The sequence below is a fragment of the Nelumbo lutea genome, chromosome 5 (genome assembly GCF_056320005.1).
Source record: "Nelumbo lutea isolate HS-2025 chromosome 5, American lotus-T2T, whole genome shotgun sequence".
In the NCBI taxonomy this organism is placed as follows: domain Eukaryota; kingdom Viridiplantae; phylum Streptophyta; class Magnoliopsida; order Proteales; family Nelumbonaceae; genus Nelumbo; species Nelumbo lutea.
In genome coordinates, this window is record NC_142688.1 from 18,495,074 (window position 1) to 18,520,179 (window position 25,106).

General features: G+C 42.3%; 1 protein-coding gene across 2 annotated transcripts in view; it reads right to left on the reverse strand.

Moving 5' to 3' along the window:
• LOC148850723 (UDP-Glycosyltransferase superfamily protein) overlaps positions 1–25,106 on the reverse strand; it is a 61,243-nt gene that overhangs the window by 4,358 nt on the left and 31,779 nt on the right. For both annotated transcript variants that reach the window (XM_088944001.1, XM_088944002.1), the window contains exons 13-16: positions 20,199–20,308; positions 19,813–19,987; positions 4,208–4,294; positions 4,050–4,121 (exon numbers count right to left, since the gene is read on the reverse strand). In XM_088944001.1, coding sequence (XP_088800127.1) covers positions 4,050–4,121; positions 4,208–4,294; positions 19,813–19,987; positions 20,199–20,308 — 444 coding nt within the window. The remainder of the gene's footprint in view (positions 1–4,049; positions 4,122–4,207; positions 4,295–19,812; positions 19,988–20,198; positions 20,309–25,106) is intronic.

Consider the following 25,106-nt stretch of genomic DNA (forward strand, 5'->3'; position numbering starts at 1 on the left):
TTCCTTCGCTGCTACCGTCGAAGTTCAATTTGATGAAACCCAGATCTGGTGGAGTCCAAACAGATCTAAGAGCTGTGGACATGGGAGCTGACCGAGCCACTTCATCCCACTTTCTAATGATGTCTCCTACTGAATAATCTTCAAAGAGCTTCAAAGGCTTGACCCAAAGAGCCACCCTAACATAAATAAGTTCTATGATGGCTTCCTTACTTTTTTCTTTATCATGAAAAACTCTTTGATTTCTTTCTTCCCAAACCGTCCAAAAAACAGCAGCTCTAGCACAACTCCACTATTTTCCCTCTCTTTTTTAATCCCCTCACTATTGTGGAGCTAAACAAGCTTTGCACATTAGAAGGAGAGGTCAACCTGCAACCAAATAGAGAAAAAAACCAACACCAGATATCTGAAACAAAAGGGCAAAAAACAAACAAGTGATAACAGCTTTCACCATTCTTCTTACATAAGATGCACCAGTGTGGGGATAAACACCAATTAGGCCTTTTCTTTTGAAGTAGTCACAAGTGCTACACTTTTCTAGGCATGCTTCCTAGCAAAAAGCGCCTACCCTAGGAGGGATTGGATTACCCCAGATTTCTCGGACTGGAAAGAAAACCCAAGAACCGAACTGGGCTGTGTCAGTGCTTTGAAAAAGGAGGAGCACGAAAAGATACCCGAAGGGACAAGAGATCATACCCTAGAGTCCCCAATTGAAGGCTCAAGGACTACCTCGTCCAGGATCTTAAGCAAATTCGAAATGGGTTCCAATTCAGGATATCTAAGTGCCATTCTAAAACCCAGGATCTCTTATACGCTTGCTTGATGCTCTCAAGTCAGCTTTCTTTGTTCAATCCTTGGAGGACACTAGAGTTTGGTCTGCTTCTTCCGATGGCACCTTTACCTGTGCTTCTTTCTTTAATACCCCTGTTCAAACTACTGTTGGGGGTGATAATTTCCCAGTGAAAGAGATTTAGAGCAAGCCCATTCCACCAAAAATTCAAGCTTGTGTTAGGAGGTGTTCTTAGGGAAGGTAAATACTTGTGACATGCTTCAAAAAAAGAGGCCAAATAAATGCCTTTCCCCTCACATATGCTCTCTTTGCCTTGCAGATGGTGAATCCCTAATTCATTGCTCCTTTGTTTTGTTTGTTTGTGAATCTCTTTGCTCTCTCTCTGGTTGCAGGTGGAGTGCTCCCCAGAATGTAATAAACCTCTTTGATCCAAACTTTCTAAGGCAGCCAACAAAAAGAGGGAGGGTGATGCGGAAATCAGCAAGGGCAGCAGTGGTGTGGACAATATGGGAGGAAAGGAATGCATGAATTTTCAATGAAAAGCATAGGCCAAAAGAGGCCATTGTGGAGCCCATAAAGATAAAGAGTTGCACATTGGGTAAAATCACTCCAAGGGGACTCAAAAACAGTGATATCTTGGACCAATTCAAACAGTAATGTTCCTTTATACTATAGACATCAGTTAAGGGAGAATAGTGACCATAGCAAGGGAACTTAATGCCTTGTTTACATGGGTTAGGAGAACCACAAATGGAATGGCTGATTCTCTAGCTAAACAGGGAGTTCAAAGGCAACAGCTTTTTTGGGCTTTATTGTAAAATTTCTCTATTTAAATCTTTGTTTTATCTGCTGTAATTCCGTTTTATTACTCTTAATTGAATAAAATTCTCATTTTTGCTGATCAGAAAAAGAAATCACATTGGAGAATATCCCTATAATGTTATAAGCTTCAGATAGTAAAGAAAATAATGTGTATTAGTTGGATTTCAGCTGAAGCAAACTTCAAGAAATGAATTATCTTTTGGCTGTAGATAATATTTCTGAAGCTTGAACAAGTAAATTATTGGTTTACTTTCTTTGAGAAAACTTTCTTTACAAAACAAGAATATATGACTATTCACTATAGAATTTGAAACAGCATCAAAACTACTTATCTGTCTAACAACACCAGACTAAATGGATAATACATGAAGGTGTCGTCTCCAAGTGATTTCAATCCCATCAGCTTGGTTCCATATGTGCATATGATTCTTGCTATGATGCCTTCAGACGACTTAAGAAATTTCTTCTTTTTGAGGAGTCTCTACAAAGGGTAGAACAATGGATTTGGCATTGAATGGAATGGAATGGATAAACAAGATTCAGGTATCTGACCCCACATGGTTGGAACAAGGCTTAAATGATGATGATGATCTTGATTGCAAACTAGTGTGTGTAGTGAGAATGGGCCTTAGTGTTCTTTTTTTCTTTTTAGTATTTAAAAGTTATGTTTCTTAGTTATGGGCCTTCTTTTATTTTCTTTAATTATTTCTTTAGTGCTAGCTACCCCATTAAGGGCATCCAAGTAATTGTACTCAGACTTAGAATTATTAATAGAAGTGGTGAAAGGGGGCTGAAGAGAGAGGTTCAAATTCTTCTTTTCTTCTTCCACAACCTATTGCTGAAACTTCTTTCTTCTTCTCTTTCTCTCTTTTCTTCTTTTCTTGCATTATCTGAATTACTGTAGGTGTAATTTTCAACTATGTGCTGATGGGATTAAATATGGAAAAAAGAGGACTATCTAAAATCGGGGTTTTGGCCGGTTCAGGGGATGGACGGACCATAAACCGGCCCCTCTGAACCGGATTTGAAAAAAAAAACTAAAACTACCGATACGCCGGTAGAGGCATATCAGGCATATCAATATTTTGAACCTTGCTTAAAATCATTTCCCATATGAACCTTTTAGAGAGAATGCATGATGTGGACAGAGACAAATTACATGCAGTACCTCAAGTATACAGCAATAAGCACAAGAAATACCAAGCTGAAAACAGCAAAATAAGTTGGATTTTTAGGGATTTCAGACCTGAACCTGAAGTAAAACTCCTCCTGGAACAGTTCCGCTACAGTAACAATGGCAGCAAGCTGGCCTCCCACATGGACACACAGTGATGGAGAGATTGGAAAGTGCCAAAATGGGTCAACTCCTCAAAACCAAAGCTCCCAATACTTGAAAACCCTAGCTGGAGCTGAGCTACAGCTCAAACAAGAGAGAGAACCAAAAAGACCCCTACAGAAACAGCCCCCTTCTCTTTTATAAGACTCACTGGCTTGCTGGACAAGCTAGTTAAAATATTTACACAACTCCTAGAATGTTTCCCTCTCACCACCAACTCCTTAGGAACAAAACTAACTTCAAATGAACACCTAAAAGATAACTTTTGTTACAAAAAGACCCAAGAGACCAAAACTCAACAGAAATGCACCCAACTGCCCCTGACCGAAAATCTGACTTATAAAATGACGAAAATACCCCTGGTCCCAAACTGTCAACAAAGCTACCCAAAGGCAACTATTTGGGATCCCACAACAAAAAAATGCAAAACAGAATACATTCACACATTTTTTTTTCTTTTTGGTTTTTTTGCCTCATCAATGCAGGAATAGGTGATTTGCTATTTCAGGCTCTACAAAGCATAAGACAACATTTCCATCCAACATCATACCCTTCTTTTGAGTTTGTCAACTGTTAGGCATTTCTCCAGCACTGCTGTCCATACCATAAAGGTCACACATGAAGGAACAGCTAGTCACAATATCTTGGAACTTGGGAAGTTGTTGCTAGGTTGTCTGTTTAGTTTCTTAAAAGGATCTGATTGAGAAGGGCCTACCTAAAATAGTTATGATAAAGCTTAGTTGACTTTACTAATTCTTCTTCTTTTTCTCTGTGACAAGATAATGCTCTTCTTAACTTAGTTAAGTGTTATACTGTTTATGTACCATACTGAAAGTATTAAACAGGTAAATTATTAATTTCACCTTACCAAATGCACAGGCTTTAAATAGAACGGATTCACAAAACAGGATTCATGTAGCTGACCCATTATAGTTGGGATAAGGCATGGATGATGATGATGATCTTACTATGTGCATAATAATAATTAGGATGAAAGTGTAAGCCCATTATAGTTGGCATATTTTTAACAGAATTGCCATGAATGCATGGAGAACAAGAGAATAAGAACTATGAATTATAACCAAAATACAGCAAAGTGTTTACCTTGATCTCTTTCTTAAATAACTCCAATGCTGTGTTTACACTTTCTACTTTACTAGTTCCCATAAAGATGAACTGTAAAAAGAACAAGCCAAACAATTACATCCACTACAGAATTTCTAAATTAATACTTTAATTGCAACCATGGTAAATGTGAAAACCTGAGCCCCCCTTCTAGATGCAAGCCGGAAAGCTGACTTCAGATTCTCTATGTCAACATCAGTGAAGTTTGAATAGATACATCCAACCTGATACACATCATTCTGTCAGAATTCTTTTCCCTCTATCAGTAAGAGTAAGAGTTTATTGCATTCAATTAATAAAGTTCATTAAATAGAAAAAATATCAACAGGTTTATGTGCAACAATATGATGACACATTGGAATGCAGAAAACTCTAGACCCTCCAATGCACCAGTATCAAATGGAATAGTGCAAAAAAGTGGTAATGATATAAAGAAACATGAAATGAAGTAACAGGACAAATATGGTTACAATGGTGTTTTATGTTCTCACAGGCCAAAACCCAAATTCAGATAAGGACATGGGTAATAGGGATATGATTCTCCATTTTCTAAAGTTCTGGACATATATACAGGCCGGGGTATCCCATATAATATTGCTTATATCATGTATTCATATCTAGTTTTTGAAGCCTAGTGCCATTTCTCAAGACTTGTGACAAATTCAATCAAATTTCTAACATGCACAGATATTTTTATAGTATAATTTGTTAAAACACACTACATATTTTAAAAGTGTTAATGCTATGAAGTACATCTAAAGTATCCGATATTGGTACTCTACTCTAGGCATATTCAAGAATCCAGGTATTATAGCTTGGCAACTATGTGGTTAATTAGCTAACTAAGTTGATGCTTAATCAGGTAGAAAGAACATCCTATAATTGGAATCATTCCTTTAGAAGGAGTTTTTATGACTGGAAATTGCAACAAGTGATTGGCTTGTTAGCTCTGCTGCACAATCAGCAATCAACTACAATCTGGAGGTTTTCAATCTTTCTTATGGGTGTGCAGTGTAAAAAGGCATTTGTAGAGCTTTTGATAAGTTTACTGAAGGCTTAAAGCTCAAAGTGAGGGATGGGAAGAGGTTACGCTGTTGGATGGACCCTTGGTGTGGGGATAGTGCTCTAAAAGATGCTTTCCTGGCTCTCTTTTCCGTGGCTGTAGACAGGTCAGCCTTAGTGGCAGACTTTTGTGGTGGAAAATAATACGATTTCATGGACACCTTCCTTTAGGAGAGGTTTTAATGATTGGAAGGTGGATCTGGTGGCCTGTCTTTCAAAATCCTACAAAATCAGCAGCTGAATTTGTAAATCCAAGACACAAGATGCTGGAAGTGGACAAGCTCTGGAGAGTTCTCTGTCAAGTCCTTTTATTCGGGCCTTGTAGGAGAGGCAAGAGAGCCTTTCCCGAGCAAATCTATATGGAGAACATCAGCCCCTTCTAAAGTGAAACTCTTCTTCTGGGTGGCTTTTTTAGACAAATGCTTGACTAAGGCCATGCTGGTGAAGAAGGGGTTTAATGACCCTGAGTGCTATGTGTCTTCTGTAACCGGGAGGTGGAGGCATCAAGCCACTTATTCCAGCACTGTAGCTTCAGTGCTTCAATTTGGAACCACTTTGTTGATGCTATAAACTTGGACTGGTGTGTTCCTGGGTCGGTGAAGGATCTGTTAAAAGGATGGCAAATCCAGGGTATATCTAAAAAAGGGAAGGTGTTGGGACCCAAATACCTTCCCTGAACCCAACAAAGGAAGTGGAGCAGGCCACTACCCATCAGCAGTACTCAAGGAGGCAGAAAGGACAGGCGACAGAGCCTCAGAATTAGCTACACACAGAGAGGGTGATTCTAACGACAGAAGATATTCCCTCCATGATATTTCCCAGAGTTAGTTATCCTGCCAATCAGAGGATATTCCCTCTATGATTACACCTGTAGGCCAGCTATATAAGGCCATACTCTTACAATGAAAGGCATGAATGAATATCCCCTGTTTCTCTCTCACTGAATCCCTCTTTTCCTACCTTCCCTTCTCTCGTTCCTCTCCACTTTCTGTTTCAGGAGGTTAAGCCACCCTCGAAGGGGCTTCCGAGGTGAGCGGTATCTCACCAAGTTGGTATCAGAGCAAGGTTGCAGACCAGCTATGCCGCAGACAAGATCATCTACCATGGAAGATAGAGTCGACCAACTTGAGATTGGGTTCCACCAAGTATGAACGAACTCAGGAATCTCAAGGTGGTCATCTCTAACCTCTTCTCCCAACAACAGTCCGGCGAGACCAGTCAGCCAACAGGGGCCGACGCCTCTATTTCCGGTAGCCAGGGAACTGGGGGTTACCCCGCCGGAAAGGTTACTAAAATCAAATTTCCAAACTATTCCGGTGGAGATCCCATTCCTTGGATCTTCAGAGCAGAGAGATTCTTCGAGTATCATGAAATCCCTGCACACCAGCACGTCACCATCGCCTCCATTCACCTAGAAGGAGACGCTATTCTCTGGCTCCGGTGGTATCGACAAACCCATCCTCAGGTAACTTGGGCGGAGTTCACGGAAGCTCTATGCATCCGTTTTGGGCCGATGGCGTTCGTGGATTACGACGAACTCCTCACTCAACTAAAACAGACAGTAGCAGACTACCAGCTTGAGTTCGAAAGAATGGCGACCAGAGTACATGGATGGCCGGAGAAGGCCTTGGTTGGGTGTTTTGTGGGAGGTCTCAGAGAAGACATTCGCCTGGAAGTGAGAGCTCTTCGACCAGCGACAGTCATGGCGGCGGTGGGTATGGCTCACTTGCAAGAAGAGAAGATTGATAGCATGCGCAGGACCAGCAAGCCATCCTATCCGAATGTGAGGGCTCTCCAGCGGGCCGAACAGCAACCCCAGAAACAAGTTGGGGATTCTCAGAAGCCCATCTTGCCCAGGCCCACTGTGCCTTTCAAGCGCCTCTCGTGGGTTGAGATCCAGGCCCGACGCGAGAAGGGCCTCTGTTACAACTGTGATGATAAGTTCGGGCCGGGCCATAAGTGTCGGGTCCAGCGAGTATTTCTCCTTCAAATAGAGGGAGAACCGGAGGGGACAGAACCAAAGCACATCGAAGACTGTGAGCTAATATCAGGCGAACCAGAACCTGTTGGAGCTGAGATCTCCCTACACGCTCTCATGGGCCTCGACCCTCTTCAGTCCATGCGAGTAGAGGGAAGATTGGCTGGCTGATCTGTGATGGTGTATGTAAGAAGGAAAGGATCCTCGTATAGGGCCATAATTTCGTGGTAGATCTCCACCCATTGGAATTCTCGGGGGCTGATATTATTTTGGGAATCCATTGGTTACGTGGTCTAGGTCCTACACCGTGTGATTGGGCCAGAATGACTGGATTTTTGCCAAAATGGACAGACCTGCCATTTGCAAGGGGTGCGGCCCCCTAGTCCCCGAGGTGATACTTTAGCCTCTAAAATATGGGCCTCCAAGGATACTGGACAACCCTTGTTTATGCACTTAGGCATTCGGCCCACAGTTCCAATTTTAAACAATCAAGACTGTGACCAACCCACTGAAGCCCAACACCAGACCCTAAGATCGATCCTCGATCAACTTGGTGACATATTCAAGGAACCGAACCAGTTACCTCCACCCTGGGCCCATGACTATCAAATACCCCTCTTACCAGATTCCAAACCAGCCAATGTGAGGCCATATAGATACCCTTATTTCCAAAAGCTAGAAATTGAGAAGGCAGTAAAAGAGCTAATGGACAAGGGGCATATACAGACCAGCATCAACCCATTTTCATCCCCCGTACTCCTAGTGAAGAAGAAGGATGGTAGTTGGCGGTTTTGCGTAGATTACCGGGCCCTGAATCAGATTACAGTGAAGGACAAGTTCCCAATACCCCTCATTGATGAACTGTTGGACGAGTTAGGGGAAGCACAAGTGTTCTCGAAACTGGACCTGCGGTCCGGGTATCATCAGATCCGGGTTCACCAGGCTGATATCCACAAGACAGCCTTTAGGACCCACGATGGCCATTATGAGTTTCTGGTTATGCCGTTTGGTCTTACCAACGCCCCCTCCACCTTTCGGGCCCTCATGAATGACATCTTCAGGCCTTTCCTAAGGCAATTTATTCTGGTATTTTTCGATGACATCTTGGTTTACAGCAAGGATTGGGGCACCCATATGAAACATCTGAAACTTACCCTCACAATTCTGAGAGAGCACCAGTTGCATGCCAAATTGACAAAGTGCTCCTTTGGACAAAGACAGATTCGGTACTTAGGCCATGTGGTTGCTATAGGGCGGGTCATGGCAGACCCAGAAAAGATAGATGCCATCCAAAAATGGCCCAAGCCCACTACTGTAAAGGCTCTCAGGGGTTTTCTTGGGCTTACTGGTTATTATAGGCGCTTCATTAAGAGGTATGGGCTTATGGCCGCCCCTCTAACACACCTGTTAAAGAAGGATTCTTTTGGTTGGGCTGATGATGCCCAACGGGTCCTCACTCTTCCGGATTTCTCTCAGCCCTTTGAGATAGAGTTTGATGCATCGGGTGTCGGAGTGGGGGCCGTTCTGATGCAGAAGGGGCAACCCATTGCTTATTTCAGCAAGGCTCTCTCAACAGCTCACCAAAATCAGTCCACCTATGTCAAGGAAATGATGGTCGTGGTAATGGCAGTACATAAATGGCGTACATACCTATTGGAACGCCAATTTATCATAGGGATAAACCAATGAAGTTTGAAGTACATAGCAGAACAAAGGGTGCACACCCCGGAGCAGCAAAAATGGCTTAGTAAACTAATGGGATTCGACTACCACATCGAGTATAAACCTGGGCCTGCTAATAAAGTAGCTGATGCCTTATCACAGGTAGAAGAGCTGGCCCAACTAACCTGCTCTCAGCCCTGTTTTCCCTTATTTGAAGCTATACAACAAGAAGCCAGATCTGATCCACAGCTGCAAGACATCAGGGAAAAGTGGAAACGTGACCTTTCTCAAGTTCCGGGTTACCAAATTGTGGGACCTGATCTTTTCTTCAAGGGTAGGTTTGTGGTTGCTCCAAATTCCACCCACAAAACTGAACTGCTACGGTTGTTTCATGATTCCGCGTTGGGAGGACATTCAGGGGTGCTACAGACCCTAAAAAGACTCAGCAGCCATTACCATTGGGTAGGAATGCGCAAGTGTGGGAAGACCTCTCCATGGATTTCATCACGGGACTTCATCGTTTTGCAGAAAAATGGGTCATCATGGTAGTGGTTGACCACCTCACCAAGTATAGCCATTTCTCTGCTTTGCCTCACCCTTACACTGCAGCAATGGTGGCCGACATTTTCATACGGGACATGGCAAAACTGCATGGAACATCAAGATCCATTGTCTCGGACCGTGACCCTGCCTTCCTAAGTTCATTTTGGAAGGAGTACTTCAGATTGCAAGGAACCTAACTGCACCCATCCACCAGCTATCACCCACAAATTGATGGACAGATTGAAGTCATTAATCGATGCTTAGAAGCCTACCTTAGATGCTTCATAGGGGAGAAGCCTAGACAATGGGCCCACTGGCTTCTGTGGGCAGAATACTGGTACAACTCAACTTATCAGTCAGCTGCAGGGATGACACCCTTCAAGGCCCTAGACGACAGAGAACCCCCTCCCATATTACCCTATGAATATGGGTCGTCCAAGGTGGCAGAAGTAGAGACTCGCCTACTGGAAAGAGACGAGATCCTTAGACTGCTCAAGGCCAATTTGAAAAAGGCCCAACAACGAATGAAGATCAGCTATGACTTTCACCACCGCCCATTAGAGTTTCAGGTGGGTGATTTTGTCTACCTTAAGCTCCAAACTTACCGCTAGGTCTCAGTGGTAAGACAGGCTTGGCACAAGCTAGCTCCCAGGTATTATGGGCCCTACAAGGTGCTGGAAAGAGTGGGCCATGTTGCTTACAGATTGGACCTCCCTGCTACCTCGAAGCTTCATCTGCTGTTTCACATCTCTCTTCTCAAGAAGGCTGTGGGAAATCATACTCCTATCTCATCTAGCTTAACCCATTTCACTGAAGAAGGGGACATTTACACAGAGCCCATCAAAATTGTGGATTTCCGATGGGTTTGACGAGATGGGCAGGTTGTACCAGAAGCCAAGGTAGAATGGGCCGGGCTGCCCCCAGAAGATGCCACCTGGGAACCTTATCTAAGGCTGAATGAGAGGTTCCCAACCTAGACCTTGAGGGCAAGGTCAATGCTAAGGAGGGAGGAATTGTTGGGACCCAAATACCTTCCCCGAACCCAACAAAGGGAGTGGAGCAGGCCACTACCCATCAGCAGTACTCAAGGAGGCAAAAAGGACAAGCGACAAAGCCTCAGGGACAGGCGACAGAGCCTCAGAATTAGTTACACACAGAGAGGGTGATTCTGCCGACAAAAGATATTCCCTCCATGATATTTCCCAAAGTTAGTTATCCTGCCAATCAGAGGATATTCCCTCTAATGATTACACCTGTAGGCCAACTATATAAGGCCATACTCTTACAATGAAAGGCATGAATGAATATCCCCTGTATCTCTCTCACTGAATCCCTCTTTTCCTACCTTCCCTTCTCTCCTTCCTCTCCACTTTCTGTTTCAGGAGGTAAAGCCACCCTCGAAGGGTCTTCCGAGGTGAGCGGTATCTCACCAAAAGGTTTGTTGGTCCTCTATCCCGGCCACAGTTTTGTGGGTCATCTGAATGGAAAGGAACTGCAGAATTCTTTAGCAGAAGCTGGCTTCAGAAGCAGTGGTGATTAATGCATCAGTAGGGTTATTAAAGACCTGGTTGTCTGTCCATAATGTATTTAGAAATGAAACCTGTTCTTCTTTTTAAAGGGTGATTTTTTTTGGGGTGTCCATAGTGGCTTGTCATGTACAGTCTCTCATTGTACAAAGGACCTTGTTTTGTTATTAATACAATATACTATACCTTTCTCAAAAAAAAAAAAAAAAAAACTACAAGAGCAGGATTCTAGAAAGTGGAAATGGTCCAAACATTTTTTTTTTGAAAAAAATGGTAACTATTATTCAAAAGAGGGGGAGATAATACAAGAGAGGATATACAAAAAAAGGGCTTTGATATAAAAAAAGCCAAAAGCCCACTCAAGACAAATTTCAACTATTAGCACTAATTCCTATTCCAACCAGAATTTGCCAAGAGATCAGCTATTTGATTCAAGGATCTTGGAATCCATCTATAGCAGCAAAAAAGGACAGAGGAAAGATAGTGAATCTCATGCAGGAAGTGAGCCATCCTCCAAGGGCCTGTCTCCAACTTGGTTGTCCAACCGATCACTATTCTAGAATCCCCTTCCACAGCGATCGAACCAGAGATCAAAGGCTAAGCAAATCTGAGGCCCTCAAGAAGGACTTGAACTTCAGCTTCAGAGGCAGCATCCCTAGCAGTGACTGGACCACTATAAGCCCAAATCAGAAAACCATCAGCTCTAAGATCCATCAGCTCTAAGATAACTCCTCCAATTCCAGCCATCACTTCCTCAAAGTGACTTACACTTCCATCGAAATGCAGGATGAAATCAGCGGGTGGTCTAAGGGATAGCAAATGGGGGACTGGAGGATTAAGGGAGAGGACCTTAGAACTTCCAAGAGATTTCTGTTCAGAACCCCATAGCTGATTCCAGAGAACAGTTTAGCTGACACCGTCCAAGAGTATAACAAGGAAGAGGTATGTTTTTTCAGATCAGCCAAGAAAGAGCTTTTATTTTAAAAGAATTTTCTATTGCACTTCCTTCCCAAATGCTCCACATCACAGCATGAATGATTGCCTTCCCTTCAGACCCAGTTTACCTCTTTCCACTGAAGGATGAAATCACACACTGTTTGAAGGAACCGGACCAAAACTGCCATTCCACAAAAGGTCGAGGAAGGATGCCAAAGCTCAAAAGCTATCTCACAATTTAAGAGGAGGTGGCCAATTGATTCCCCAAATCAGGTATGTTTTCAGTCATATCCTTCTACTATGGTTTATTGGGTGAGCAGGACAGATCTTTCCCATATAAGACCATTTGGGAGACAGCAGCTACATCAAAAGTTAGTTTTTTACTTGGGTGGTGACGTGGAAAGGGTGTTTAACTAAGGAAATGCTTGCTAGAAAGGGAGTCAATCTTCCAGATCTTGTGTTCAAAGTCTGGAATCATTTTAGTAAAGCTGTCCCTGCCCATGGATGTTTTCCTGCATTGGTGAAGGCTTTCTTAGCTGGTTGGCAAGTTCAGGGGATGTCCAAGTGAGGCAAAGCATGCTGGGCTGTGGTGCCTTTGGCAGTTATGTGGGTAATCTGGAATGAGAGGACTGACAGGCTTTTTGAACAGAAGTTTAATCCAGAAGAGGTGGTTATGAACTATGCACTCAACATGATACGAAGTTGGCTATCTTCTTTTACATGTTTTAGTGGAGATGATTTTTTTTTTTTGATAGATAAAAATTCAATTGATCTCTTTAGAAGCAAATGACAAAGAGCCTGCTACAAGCATCCCAAAATGAGGTGCGAGGTGCAGCCTCACTCATCAATACAGAAACATCATAGAGTTACAAGTGGGCCCAGTACAACTGATCCCTAGTTACTCCTTGTTTAGCTAGAGAATCAGCAAAAGCATTTGCCTCCCTCCCCACCCATTGTATAGTTACATCCATCTGCTGAGTTATCCATTTGAATTTCTTCATTTCATATCTGTAAGCCCAAATCACTGAATCTGGGTGTTTTAGCTAACCCATCACCACCTTGGAGTCCCCTTCTATCACCAAATTTTCCAATCCTAACTCTTGCAATCTGTACGCCTTGTAGGGCTGCACACAATTCTGCCTTTAAGGAGTCTCCATTCCCCATCGGTCCTGAAAAGAGTGCTCTTAAATTTCCTTCCTTGTCTCTGACGACCCCTCCTATTCCAGCTGGGCCTGGGTTGCCTTGACAACTCCCATCGAAGTTTAGTTTCAGAAATCCTTCAAATAGGAGGTGTCCAAGCTAACCTTGCCTTAACCTTCTGCACTGAGCTAGAAACCACTAAAGGCCAATTCCTCCAAATATCATCAAATGTGAATTTTTTGAATAGTTCCAACGTTTATAGCCAGTGTATAACCCTAGTCAGTACACACTCCAGAATTTGTCGTTTGCTCCTTTCTTTCTCTTGGAAGATTCTGGCATTTCTCTCTTCCACAAGGTCCACACCACTGCTGCTCTAGTGTACCTCCACATTACTCTTCCCCTCTTCTTCGGTAAAGCAAATGTAGATGGGTCAAACAGCATTTTTATCTCTGTTGGCATATTCCACCTACACCCAAACAAAGAGAAAAACCAATTCCATATATCTGTAGCAAATGAACAGGAAATTAGTAAATGGTAACAAGATTCACCATCAGATTTGCATAGAGTGCACCAATTCAGGGAATACACAGAAAATGCCACTTCCCAACAGAAGGCCTGAATTTTAGGGGAAATCACCTGAAACCACACTTCTTTCCAAAAGGACAGAAAGGAAGGGGACTGACAAAGAGCTTTAAAAAGGAGGCACAAGAAAAGGAACCTTTAGAGCTTGGGAACCAAACTCTTCTATCTGGACAAGGAAGCTCTAAGCAGACACTATCAAGAAGAAGGAGAAGCTCTGATAGACAAGTTGCTTCCTCATCCCTCAAACCCCTTCAAAATCCGAGATCCCAATTAAGACTCAAAGGCAAAGAAGGAAGAATAAGAAAAATTGAAATGACCTTATTTTTATACAAAGAAAAAGAATAAAAAGAAGGAAACACCTCCTTTAAAGGCTAGTCACCAAACCAAGTGTCTTCCTAGAACTGAATTAAATTCCCTGAGCCAACATTATACCTGATGTACCTGAGAAACTGAGGGAGGAGGCAATGAAGTAGCTCTACGCAATACACCAGCGTCCCAGCTGTTCTCCAATCTACCATGTATCCTTGCCACTACCTCAACCCACAAATTTTCTCTCTCAAGAGGCCATCTCCGTAACCATTTCCCTAACAGAGCTGCATTATTCTTCCTTACATTCCCTAGACCTAAACCACTTTCTTCCTTTCTTTTACACACAATCTACCAGTTTATTAAGTGGTCCTTTCTAGTCTCTCCCGGCTCCTAAAGGAAATCCCTCATAATTTTTTCTAATTTCTTTTCTTCTCTTGGTGGAATCCTAAAAACAGAGAGGAAATAGATGGGTAGGTTACACAAAGTTGATTTTATCAGAGTGATCCAACCTCCCAAAGAGATAAAACTTCTCTTCCAAGTAGTCTATCTCTTTTCACATCTTTCTATAACTGGGTTTCAAAAACTGCTTTCCTTCGGGTTTGCACCTAGAGGAAGCCCTAGGTAGGTCAAAGGCCAAGGGGTGATATGACATTCTAAGCATTCTGCTATCCTATGTAGGACCATCCCCTCCATATTAATCCTTGCTATGCAACTCTTGTCCAAATTGAATTTCAGATTTGACACTTTTTCAAACTTCTTGATTAGATTTTTCAATCTCTCGACTTTCCTGATGTCTTCCCCTTCACAAAAAATAATGATATCATCTACAAATTGGAGATGAGAAATTGGAACGTTTTCTCTACCCACTATCCAACCCCTAAAGTCATCTTTTCTGTCTACCTTAGAGAGGAGTCCACTAAAGACATCTGCCATTAAAGTAAAAAGGGTGAAAGGGGATCACCTTGCCTTAACCCTCTGCAAGCAGGAAAGAAGTCTTTTACTACTCCATTAACAAGGACAGAAAAATGACAAGATCGTACATACCCAAGAATCCAATTGCATCATCTCTCCCCAAACCCCCATTGATGCAAAACTTTTTTCAAAAAACCTTAATCTATCATGTCATAGACCTTTTCTAAGTCCAATTTGCACACAAAACCTTCCTTCCTAGATCTCTTCATCTCCTCTACACATTCATTGGCTATTAGAATTTGATCAACTATTTGTCTCCCATGAGCAAAAGCTCCTTGATACTGACTGATGAGGGAGGGGAGAAACAAGAATTACTTTCATCCTCAATGATAAGACTTCAACAATTATCTTGTAGGCGCTGGTCACTAGACTAATGGGTTGGAAATCCTTTGGATGGCTAGCATCACCTTTTTTTTGGAATCAAGGCCAAGAAAGTTGCATCAACTCCAAGGCTAACAATATGTGTATTTGAGAATTCCTTAAAGACTTCAAGTAAATCATCTTTCAACACTTCCCAACAATCTTGATAGAAAGCCATTGTGAATACATCTGGGCTCAGTGCTTTAGACCTATTCAAGGAGAACACTGCCTTCTTATTTCTTCCTCTTCAAAATCACTTTCTAGCCAATTTGCTGCCTCCTCATCTAGTAAAGACCAGTCTAATCCTTCTAAACTCAACCTATCCTCCAAAGGTCTCCTGTAAAGGGATTTAAAGTGGTCCACAAAGATTCTAGCAATTTCATCTTGATTTGAGATCATCTCTCCATTGATTTCCAACCTAGCCACAAAGTTTTTGCGCCTTGTTCCATTGGCAATAGCATGAAAGAATTTTGTATTCCCATCCCCTTCCTTCATCCATTTTTGTCTTGACTTTTGTCTCCAAGATATTTCCTCTCTCTTAAGGACTTTTCCAATTTTTTCTTTGATTTCCATCTCAAGTCCCTCTCTTTCGCATGGAGGTATCTCTCACTTTCCACATTGTCCAACTCTTCAATATGGGAAATTAGAGTCAGTTTCCTTTCTTCTAACCTTCCAAAATGATCCCTATTCCACTCCTTTATTTTAGATCTTAATCTTTGCAATTTCTTATGGAATTTGATTCCTTCCCACATTATTCCCCTTAATTCCTCCTTCCACCATTCCTCCACTTTCCGAATAAAATCGGGATGCATCAACCACATGTTTTTAAATTTAAAAGGAGTAGGGTCATGTAAAAAGATTTCTGTTCCTAATCTAATGGGGTGGTGATCTGAAGTGACTCTAGGCAATGCTTTGGAAACCAAACCTTCCCAACGATTTTCCCACCCTATATTGAACAGAAATCTATCCAGTTTTGAGCATAATGAGTTTTCCTGAAAATTGGACCAAGTGAAATTGGTTTGCAACAAGGGGATCTCTTTCAATTCACACATGTCTATGAATTCATTAAATTTCCTCATACTGGTGGTGATAGATTGATTGGGATTAGAAGTTTCATTGGAAAATTTTATCACATTTAAGTTTCCTCCCAAACACCAAGCACCTTCCCACAAACCCCAAATTGCATACAGTTCCTTCCACATATCACTTCTCTCTATAACTATTTGGTCCATAGACATTAGTTAACACCCAATTAAATCCATCCTCCATGCTCTTGAATTTTAATGATATGGTATACCTACCTATCAATTCTTCCATTGCTTCGAACTTCATCCTTCCACAATATCACTATACCCCCTGAAGCCCCATAGTATGGAGCCTCAACCCATCTTATTCCTCTCGATCTCCACGTGCTACTGATCAACCTTCTATCCAGTTTTGTTAATTTGGTCTCTTGCAGCATTACCACATTAGGATCCTCTCTTTTCATTAGGTCTTTTATCACACTCCTTTTCCTTGCACTCCCCAAACCTCTTACATTCCAACTAATTAATTTCATGTTTTCACCTTTTAATTTGAACCCTCTTTTTATTCTTCCCTCCCTACTTTGGTTGTTTCCGTCTATCTCCTCTCCCACTAAATTCGATATCATCATCTACATCAGAGATCAGCCTTTCTATTTCTGTCTTTTTCTTCTTATGCTTTTTTTTTTCTTCACTCTTTCTAGAATACATCTTCATCTTCTGAATTCCTTGATCTTGTGTATTCTCCCTTATGATTGGGTCATCCTTTTCTTGCACACCCTCCTGACTTATCTCTTCCTCTTTTTACAATCATCAAGAAACGCACTGATTAGGCCCCAAATCCTTTCCACCTCCTCTTCCCTCCCCCTCCTATCTTCTACCTCTCCCTCTTCTAATCTCACAATCCCATCTCCACCCTCCCTCCTTAACCAATCAGGCTGGGTAGCTGGTGTACTTGTTTCAGGCAGAGCACACATATCAGTAGCCAAAACTGAAAGGACACGCTTACTTGGAGACGTTGGATGAGGATCGAAGACAAGTGTGGTTGGGAAGTCCTGTTTGAAGCCCAGCATATCAGAATCAACCCCTGAAATTTGCCTGTGTTGAGTGGGAATGGAATTATTAACAATTCTGGTTGCGCCAATAACCTTTTCAAGTACACCCTTCTCTATTGCCTCCATACTCATCTCCAAAGTCTCCTCTTGACTCACTTCCTGTGCATCCTGTTTTGCTGGAACACTGGAGGTAATCTCTCTAAAGCCAGGGGAGGGTGTCATCTGCTCAACTTCGACTACATGTACTGCCCACCTAGATTCCCTTTGTTTCTTTTGTATTGATCAACTTTTCCCTTTCTTCTCCCGAGAACAATTCTTCAGTGTTGAAACTCTCTGCTTCATTCATACCAATCCACACTGTTTGATCTATGCTGCCCAAGATTGAGTATTCACTCGAGTCTGAGTCGCCCTCGCTGGAAGTCTCTTCAAACTTTGAATCTGGGTCTTGCACCTTCTCCTTACCTTTACCATCGCATCTATTAAATTTTGGGTTTCACTTTTCAGGAGAAACTAGAGTTTTCCCTTTACTCTGTACCCAGATCATCGATGAACACTGCCTCTGATATTTTCAGTTTCCTTTTGTAACTGACTTGATCGAAGAGGAAGAAGATGGACCAAAATTATCGTCCATCAATGGGCTGTCCTTAGGACTCACGTGCCCTTTAAGTATGTCATGTGCTGCTGCCCTTTGACGCCCAACAGCTGGGCCCAAAGTATGTTTGAAGGTACCCAGCCCCTGTGTTAAAAGCCCAGGCCCATTTTTCTTATTACCCGTCACGCTATTACTTAAAGTGCCACGTGATGGGTTATAACCTTTGACCCAAATAGCTCAGTTCTGTTCAAGTCTGGTACACCAGCTGGCTGACCCACCCCTTTTGAAATTTGAAATTTGAATTTGGGATTGTTTCACATGTCGAGGTTCATTGGTCAGAGCCTCAACATAAGACCAGCCGTGTATCTCATCCCTTTCTTTCCTTGCCTTACAAACTTCTTCCTCTTTTAGTTCACCTTTTCCTCTCCCCAGATTTTGCTTTGCCAATTCAGTGTAATTTCCTTTCTCCTTTCCTGCATCCACTTAACTTCTTCCACATAACCATTCTTCTTCTACCTTCTCACCTTCTCACCTTCTTCCCTCCATAGCTCAGCTTCAATGGCTATAACTACCCAGGCTGAATAAAAGATTCCATCAACCAGTACCTTTACTGAACGTGGGATATCTTCCAAGTTTACATTACTCAAACATACTTCAGATGAATGGAGGTCTTTAACAAAAAAGCCCTCTAACCTTGCTTTGCACAGATTTTCTATTGAGACAAAAACATCTGAAATTCATAGGTGAAACAGTAGCCCCAAGATTCAAACAATTACTTTGTCCTTTGCGTGCAGACCCTTAGAGTTAGAATGATGAGTCCATTTTGAAACAGTCACAGAGGCTGCTCCCTCACTTTAGAGTCTCCATAAACACCCTATGTTTCTTCTCTAGCTTCCTCCCATGTAATGAAGTCCTTCAAAATCCCTGAAACTTCTTCCCAGCCATTCCACTTCTTACCTTCAGGGAAGCAGACCATCTGCTTTTTTCCTTCCCCAAAGAATTCCATAAGCACCACGTACCTTCCTTTAGGATTCTCCCTTCTTTCTGCTATATACGTCCTGCCATTAATCTCAATTGAATCTTTGTATTCAGACATCCTACTCACCTGAACAGCATCTTCCATGAAAGTCTGAAACCACACCAATGCTTCTTCCCCTACCAGCAACACCATGGTTGTATTAATTTCTCTGATTTTTAAAGCTTTCTTCCCTTTCACCCTGTGACTTTCAAATAGGAACTGCTTTGCTTCCACCCTTAGAGATCTTCTTCAAACCTCAGTCTGCTGAAACCTCCCTTCCTCCATTTTCAACCCCCCTGTTCCTCTGATTTTTAATCAGTTAATGATGCACATTCCCTTCTTAGGACATCAATAGTAACTATCTTTCCTATGATAGCTGTCCAGGCATGTAACATGTTCTTAAATAATGTCTCAACACCTGCGGCTTCACTGTGTTGAAACAAGAAAACTTTGGCATAGTTTCCTCAGTTTGATAGGAATGGACTGGATAGCACGTTCCTTTCTCATCCCCTTTTTAATATAGATTTTTTTCGGGGGTTCTTAATGGTTGATAAATGTACAGAAACTCTTTGTACAAAGAATCATACATGTATACTTTATTTTCAGTTAATACAATGTACATTTCCTTTAAAAAAAAAAACTTGGTCATCCCAGACCATTTGATGGGTATTTGCCAGCTAGTTAGTGATGCAGTAGGTATGGCCCTGAAGTAACTAATCAATGACTAATATGGTGCCTTGATAACACTGATCTTATGTTAAAAAATGATGTCAATGTTCATAAAATGATGCAACATGTAGAAAAAATAAAATTACAGCAGGTATCCTAGAGGTAGGTTCCAAAAGGATTTATTGTCAAAACATTCCTACAATTATTATTGTTATTCCGTACTCCTTTTTCATGACTTGAACCAAGTATTATACTTTCACTAGTTGATCAAAGGGTGGAATTTATCAGTAAAGACGATTTTCTGTGAAACACTCACAACAGTTGTAGAACTAGAAGCATGTCTTGATAGGCCCAGTTGCTGCAGCAATGCAACTTTGCAAATGGTTTTTCCCTTGGTGTCATCTGCTGAATACTTTGCTGGAAGATGTTTGTCTTTAGAAGGATCCCATACAGTGTCATCAAGTCCATAAGGAGCAAGCAACAATTTCTCCCTAAAAAACGTGTAAATGATAAGGAACCAGTAAGGATTTGATGACTGTTTCTCATATAACTGATAATAAAAATGATTGTTTCTGATAATAGCTATAATATATTAGTATGACAACACAAGCACATGAGCCTTAAAGTATTTCATATATAGGAAGCCATGTTCCTTTCCAGTTCACACTGGAAAAGGAACAGTATCATAAGCATGTTGCTCACTTGTGGATGGATAAGGTGGGCTCCAACCCATGACTCAGACTTCGAATAATCCTGCTTTTGGAGTGGATTGATGACATCATCACAACTTTGTTAGAGTACACAATTCCACCCTGCAAATTCATGAACAGAAATTCATATCAAAATTGCCAACCATCTTAACTCTAGCACATACATGTATTAAGAGCAGATACAGCAATAGGAATTCCATTTTCTCAGAATTTTGCAATTCAACATTCATGAACTTAAGATCATCCAGTTTCACTTCTAGAACATATGTGTATATGTACATTGGAGATAAACTTGTAAGTATATCAAGAATAAGGAAGCTGTTGTTTCTTGTGATGACTGAGAGAGAGAGAGAGAAAGATATGGATGATAGAAAGAAAAGCAAAACTCACTACTGGCAGCCGCCAGTCTTCTATTTATATTAATCTTTATAAAAAGGCAAAAATTCAAGTATGCCCCTGGCGGCATATCCTAGGATAAGAACAATAAGAAAAGAAAGAAAGAAAGGACTAGTAGCTGAAACTGTCCCACTAACATCAGTTACAAGGAACAAGCCTTACAACACTCCCCCTCAAGTTGGGCTGAAGATGTCTATCATGCCTAGCTTGTCACATAGCTCATTGTGTCGCGAACACGGAAGTCCTTTTGTGAGGACATCAGCAAGTTGGTCCTTGGAGTTGACATAAGGAATACAAATTTCCCTTTTTTCCAGTTTCTCTCTTATGAAGTTGGTCCTCTCATGTAGGACCGGGTTGCTGGCGATGTTTATTGCAGCCTTGTTGTCACAGTAAAGAGACATAGGATTATGAACAGCAACTCCAAGCTCACCTAGGAAGTTCTTTAGCCAAAGGACTTCAGCCACCCCATGTGCCATAGCTCTATACTCAGCTTCTGCACTTGATCTTGCTACCACACTTTGCTTCTTGCTCTTCCAGGTCACCAGATTTCCTCCCACAAATGTGCAATACCCACTAGTGGACTTTCTATCATCCACGGCTCCTGCCCAGTCAGCATCTATAAAGACTTCCACCTTTAGGTGATTGTGTTTACTGAATAGTAGGCATGTTCCTGGATGTTTCTTCAAGTATCTAAGGACTCTCTCTGCTGCCTCCATGTGTGGCTTCTTAGGAGAGTAAATAAACTGGCTCAGAACTCCAACTGAATAGGCAATATCTGGACGGGTCATGGATAGATAAATCAGCTTTCCCACTAACCTTTGGAACTACTTTACATCTTTCAGAGGTTCACCAATACAGTCACCTAGCTTGTGGTCCGCATCCATAGGAGTGTCTGCCGGCCTTGCACCTAACTCACATGTATCCCGTAATAGATCAAGGGTGTATTTACTTTGAGAAACAAAGATACCCCTTTTTGAACAGGCAACTTCGATCCCAAGGAAATACTTTAGGAGTCCTAGATCTTTCACTTCAAATTTGGATGCAAGGAGTTGTTTCAATTTATGTATCTCTGAACTCCAACTCCCTGTAATGATGATACCGTCTACATACACTATCAATACGGTAACCTGCTTCTGACATCTCTTCACAAAAGTGTATGGTTAGACTGGCACTGTTGGAACCCCATCTCTTGAATTGCCATGTGAAACTTACTGAACCAGGATCTAGGAAACTGTTTTAAGCCGTAGAGAGACTTTCTTAGCTTGCACACCTTGTTTTTCCCTCCCTTGGCAGAGAATCCAGGAGGTTGAACCATGTATACCTCTTCTTCCAAGTCACCATTCAGGAAGGCATTCTTTATGTCCAGTTGATGCAATTCCCAGTCAAAGTTAGCAGTTAAGGATAGGAGAACCCTAATTGAGTTCATCTTAGCCACCGGGGCAAAAGTCTCATCGTAGTCAACTCCATATACCTGTGTGTACCCTTTGGCTACTAGTCTTGCTTTGTACATTTCAATTGTTCCATCTGCCTTGTGCTTAACTATGAACACCCATTTGCACCCCACGAGTTCTTTCCCCTCTGAAGGATCCACCAATTCCCAAGTCTGGTTTTTGTGGAGGGCATCAATCTCCTCCTTCATGGCATCTATCCACTCAGGGTATTTTAAGGCTTCTGCAACATTCTTGGGAACAGGGATGCAGTCAATTGCTGATAGGAAGGCTCAGTACGAGGGAGAGATGTGGTCATAGGAAACAAAGTGGGTAATGGGGTGTTTGGTAGTGCACGACCTGACTCCCTTTCGTTGAGCAATAGGGATGTCTAGGTCGTCCACGGTGGAAGAAGGGTTAGGGGTTGGACTTACCTCTTGGGATTCTGATGATGTTAGTTGCTTAGTGTTTGGCTGCTTCACATTTCTATCACACTGTTGATCTCTTCGACGAGTACGCTGGAAGACACGAAAGGGAGTGAGGTCCGGAATAGAAGGAAGAGACACCTGAACCTGCTTCTCCTCTTCCACACTACGGCTCTCCCCCTGAGGAGAAGGGGGGAAGAACGGCTCAGACTCAAAGAATGACACATCCATAGACACAAAGTATTTACGACTGACAGGATCAAAACACCGATACCCCTTTTGAGAGGGATGGGTACCCCAGGAAGACACAAGGAATGGACCGAGGGTCTAACTTACCTCTAGATGGAGACAAATCATGGACAAAGGCCCGACAACCAAAGACTCTCATGGGGATGGAAAATAAAGGTGACTGAGGGTACAGTAACTGATGAGGGGCCATGTAATTCAATACTCTGGAGGGCATGCGGTTGATGACATACGCAGTTGTAAGTATAGCATCCACCCAAAACCTTTTTGGGGCATTCATGTGGAACATCATCCCGTGGGCTATCTTAAGGAGGTGTCTGTTTTTTCTTTCTGCAACCCCATTCTGCTGTGGTGTTCTGGCGCATGAGCTTCTATGAATAGACCCATGGGAGGCGAAGAACTCATTTAGCTCCCCATGGAAGTACTCATTCGCATTATCGGATTGGAAGATCTGTATTTCAACATGGAATTGTGTAAACACCATCCTCTGGAAGTCTTGCACTATCTTTGGAACCTCGTCTCTGCTACGCATAGGGATTACCCATGTATAGCGAGAGTAATCATCAATCAATGTAATAAAATACCGATATCCACCCTCAGATGTTACATTTGTAGGTCCCCATACATCAGAATACACAACATGAAAATGAACATTTGATCTTTTATTGCTTGAATGAAAGGTTGTTCTACATTGTTTACTCAGCCGACACGTTTGACACATGAACTCTAACACTGAACACGACTTAAATAGAAGTGGAAACAAACATTTTATTACTTCGAAAGAAACGTGACCTAAACGACTGTGCCACAACAAAATTTAACTCTTATTTGACTGACTATGTGACTCTGAGGATGACACGGAAAGACCAGCTTTGTTGTCGAGAATGTAGAGACCGTCCACTAGGCTTCCTCTACCAAACGTCCTCCCAGAAGTTAGGTCCTAAAAAACACGAGTCAGCAAAAAAGGTTGCACTACAGTTTAAAAAACTTGTAATGCTACTAATTGAAAGCAAATTTATGGGAAAGTTGAGGGACATGCAATACACAATTCAAGTTAAGGCCATGGGGAAGGGATATTGATCCTTGACCTGCAATGGAAGAAAAGGAACCATCTGCAAGTCTCACTCTATCCCTTCCTGACAAAAGGCTATAAGAATGGAATAGGTTAGGCTTATCGGTCATGTGATTTGAGGCCCCTGAGTCAATAATCCAAGGGGAATCTGTGGGAGTGACATGGAATGCAGAAGCCACATTACCTAAAGTAGATGTAAAGGAGGTAGAGGGAGTACCAGTGACTGAGCTGTCCAATTGCCGCAATGCCCTACCATAAGATTCCAGATGCTCTCTGAAAGAATTGATTATATCCTCCTTGGGATCAGGCTTATTAGGAGGGTCCCGGGTACTACCGGCAACCCAAGTGTCTTGGGTTGCCACATGTGCTGCACTCGTTCTTTTCACGTGACCTTTACCCTGTTCTTGATTCTTTGCTGCCCACTTGGGTTTCCCGTGGATGTCCTAACAGGTGTCACGTGTATGTCGTGACCTTCTACAGTGGGTACAAAAGAGTTTATCTTTATCGTCTGCCTTCTTAGGATCACCTTTCTTCCCTGTTGGGCTAATATTCACCGCAGCCAAGGCAACTTGTTGCTCCCCCTCGGCTGTAACCATCACACTCCACCTGCTTTCTTCAGATTGGACAAGGGAGTATACTTCGTGTACTGTAAGCAATTCTTTGCTTCCTAGAATCTTCACCCTTAATGGTTCATATACAGGGTTCAGCCCTAACAAGAAAGCAAACACTCGTTGCTAAGAGATCAGCTTCCTGTAGGCCTTAGCATCATCATCGTGCTTCCACTCTATGGCCTGATAATGATCCAACTCCTTCCATATGGAGGTAAGAGCTGAATAATATGAGGACAAGCTACGGTTTCCCTATTTACAGGTAGAGGACTCAGCTTGTAGTTGGTAAATCTTGGCATAATTCCTTTGCTTAGAATAGGTACTTCTGGCTTGTTCCCAAATCTCACTAGCGGTGTCTGCCCACATAAAATTCTTCACATCAGGTTCCAAGTTGCAAGGAGCCAAGACATCACCATATTGTTTTCTTGGTCCCACCTATCATGTTCAGCTGTATCACCCTTGGGTTCTTTCACCCTTCCATTGATGTAACCGGCCTTACCCCTTGTTGTTACATAGAGTTTTACACTCTTAGCCCACTCGAGGTAGTTCAGACCATTCAAGGGGGTCATTGGCATGGGAAACACCATGGTTTCACCTCCCATACCTGCTGTGTTGCGGATTGAGGTGTTCCCCGGTGAGGTCAGTTCGTGACTTTCCATTGAAAATTACAACCAACCAGTCCAAATGCCACCTAACAGCACAGCCGCCACAACTGGAATGTGGCAA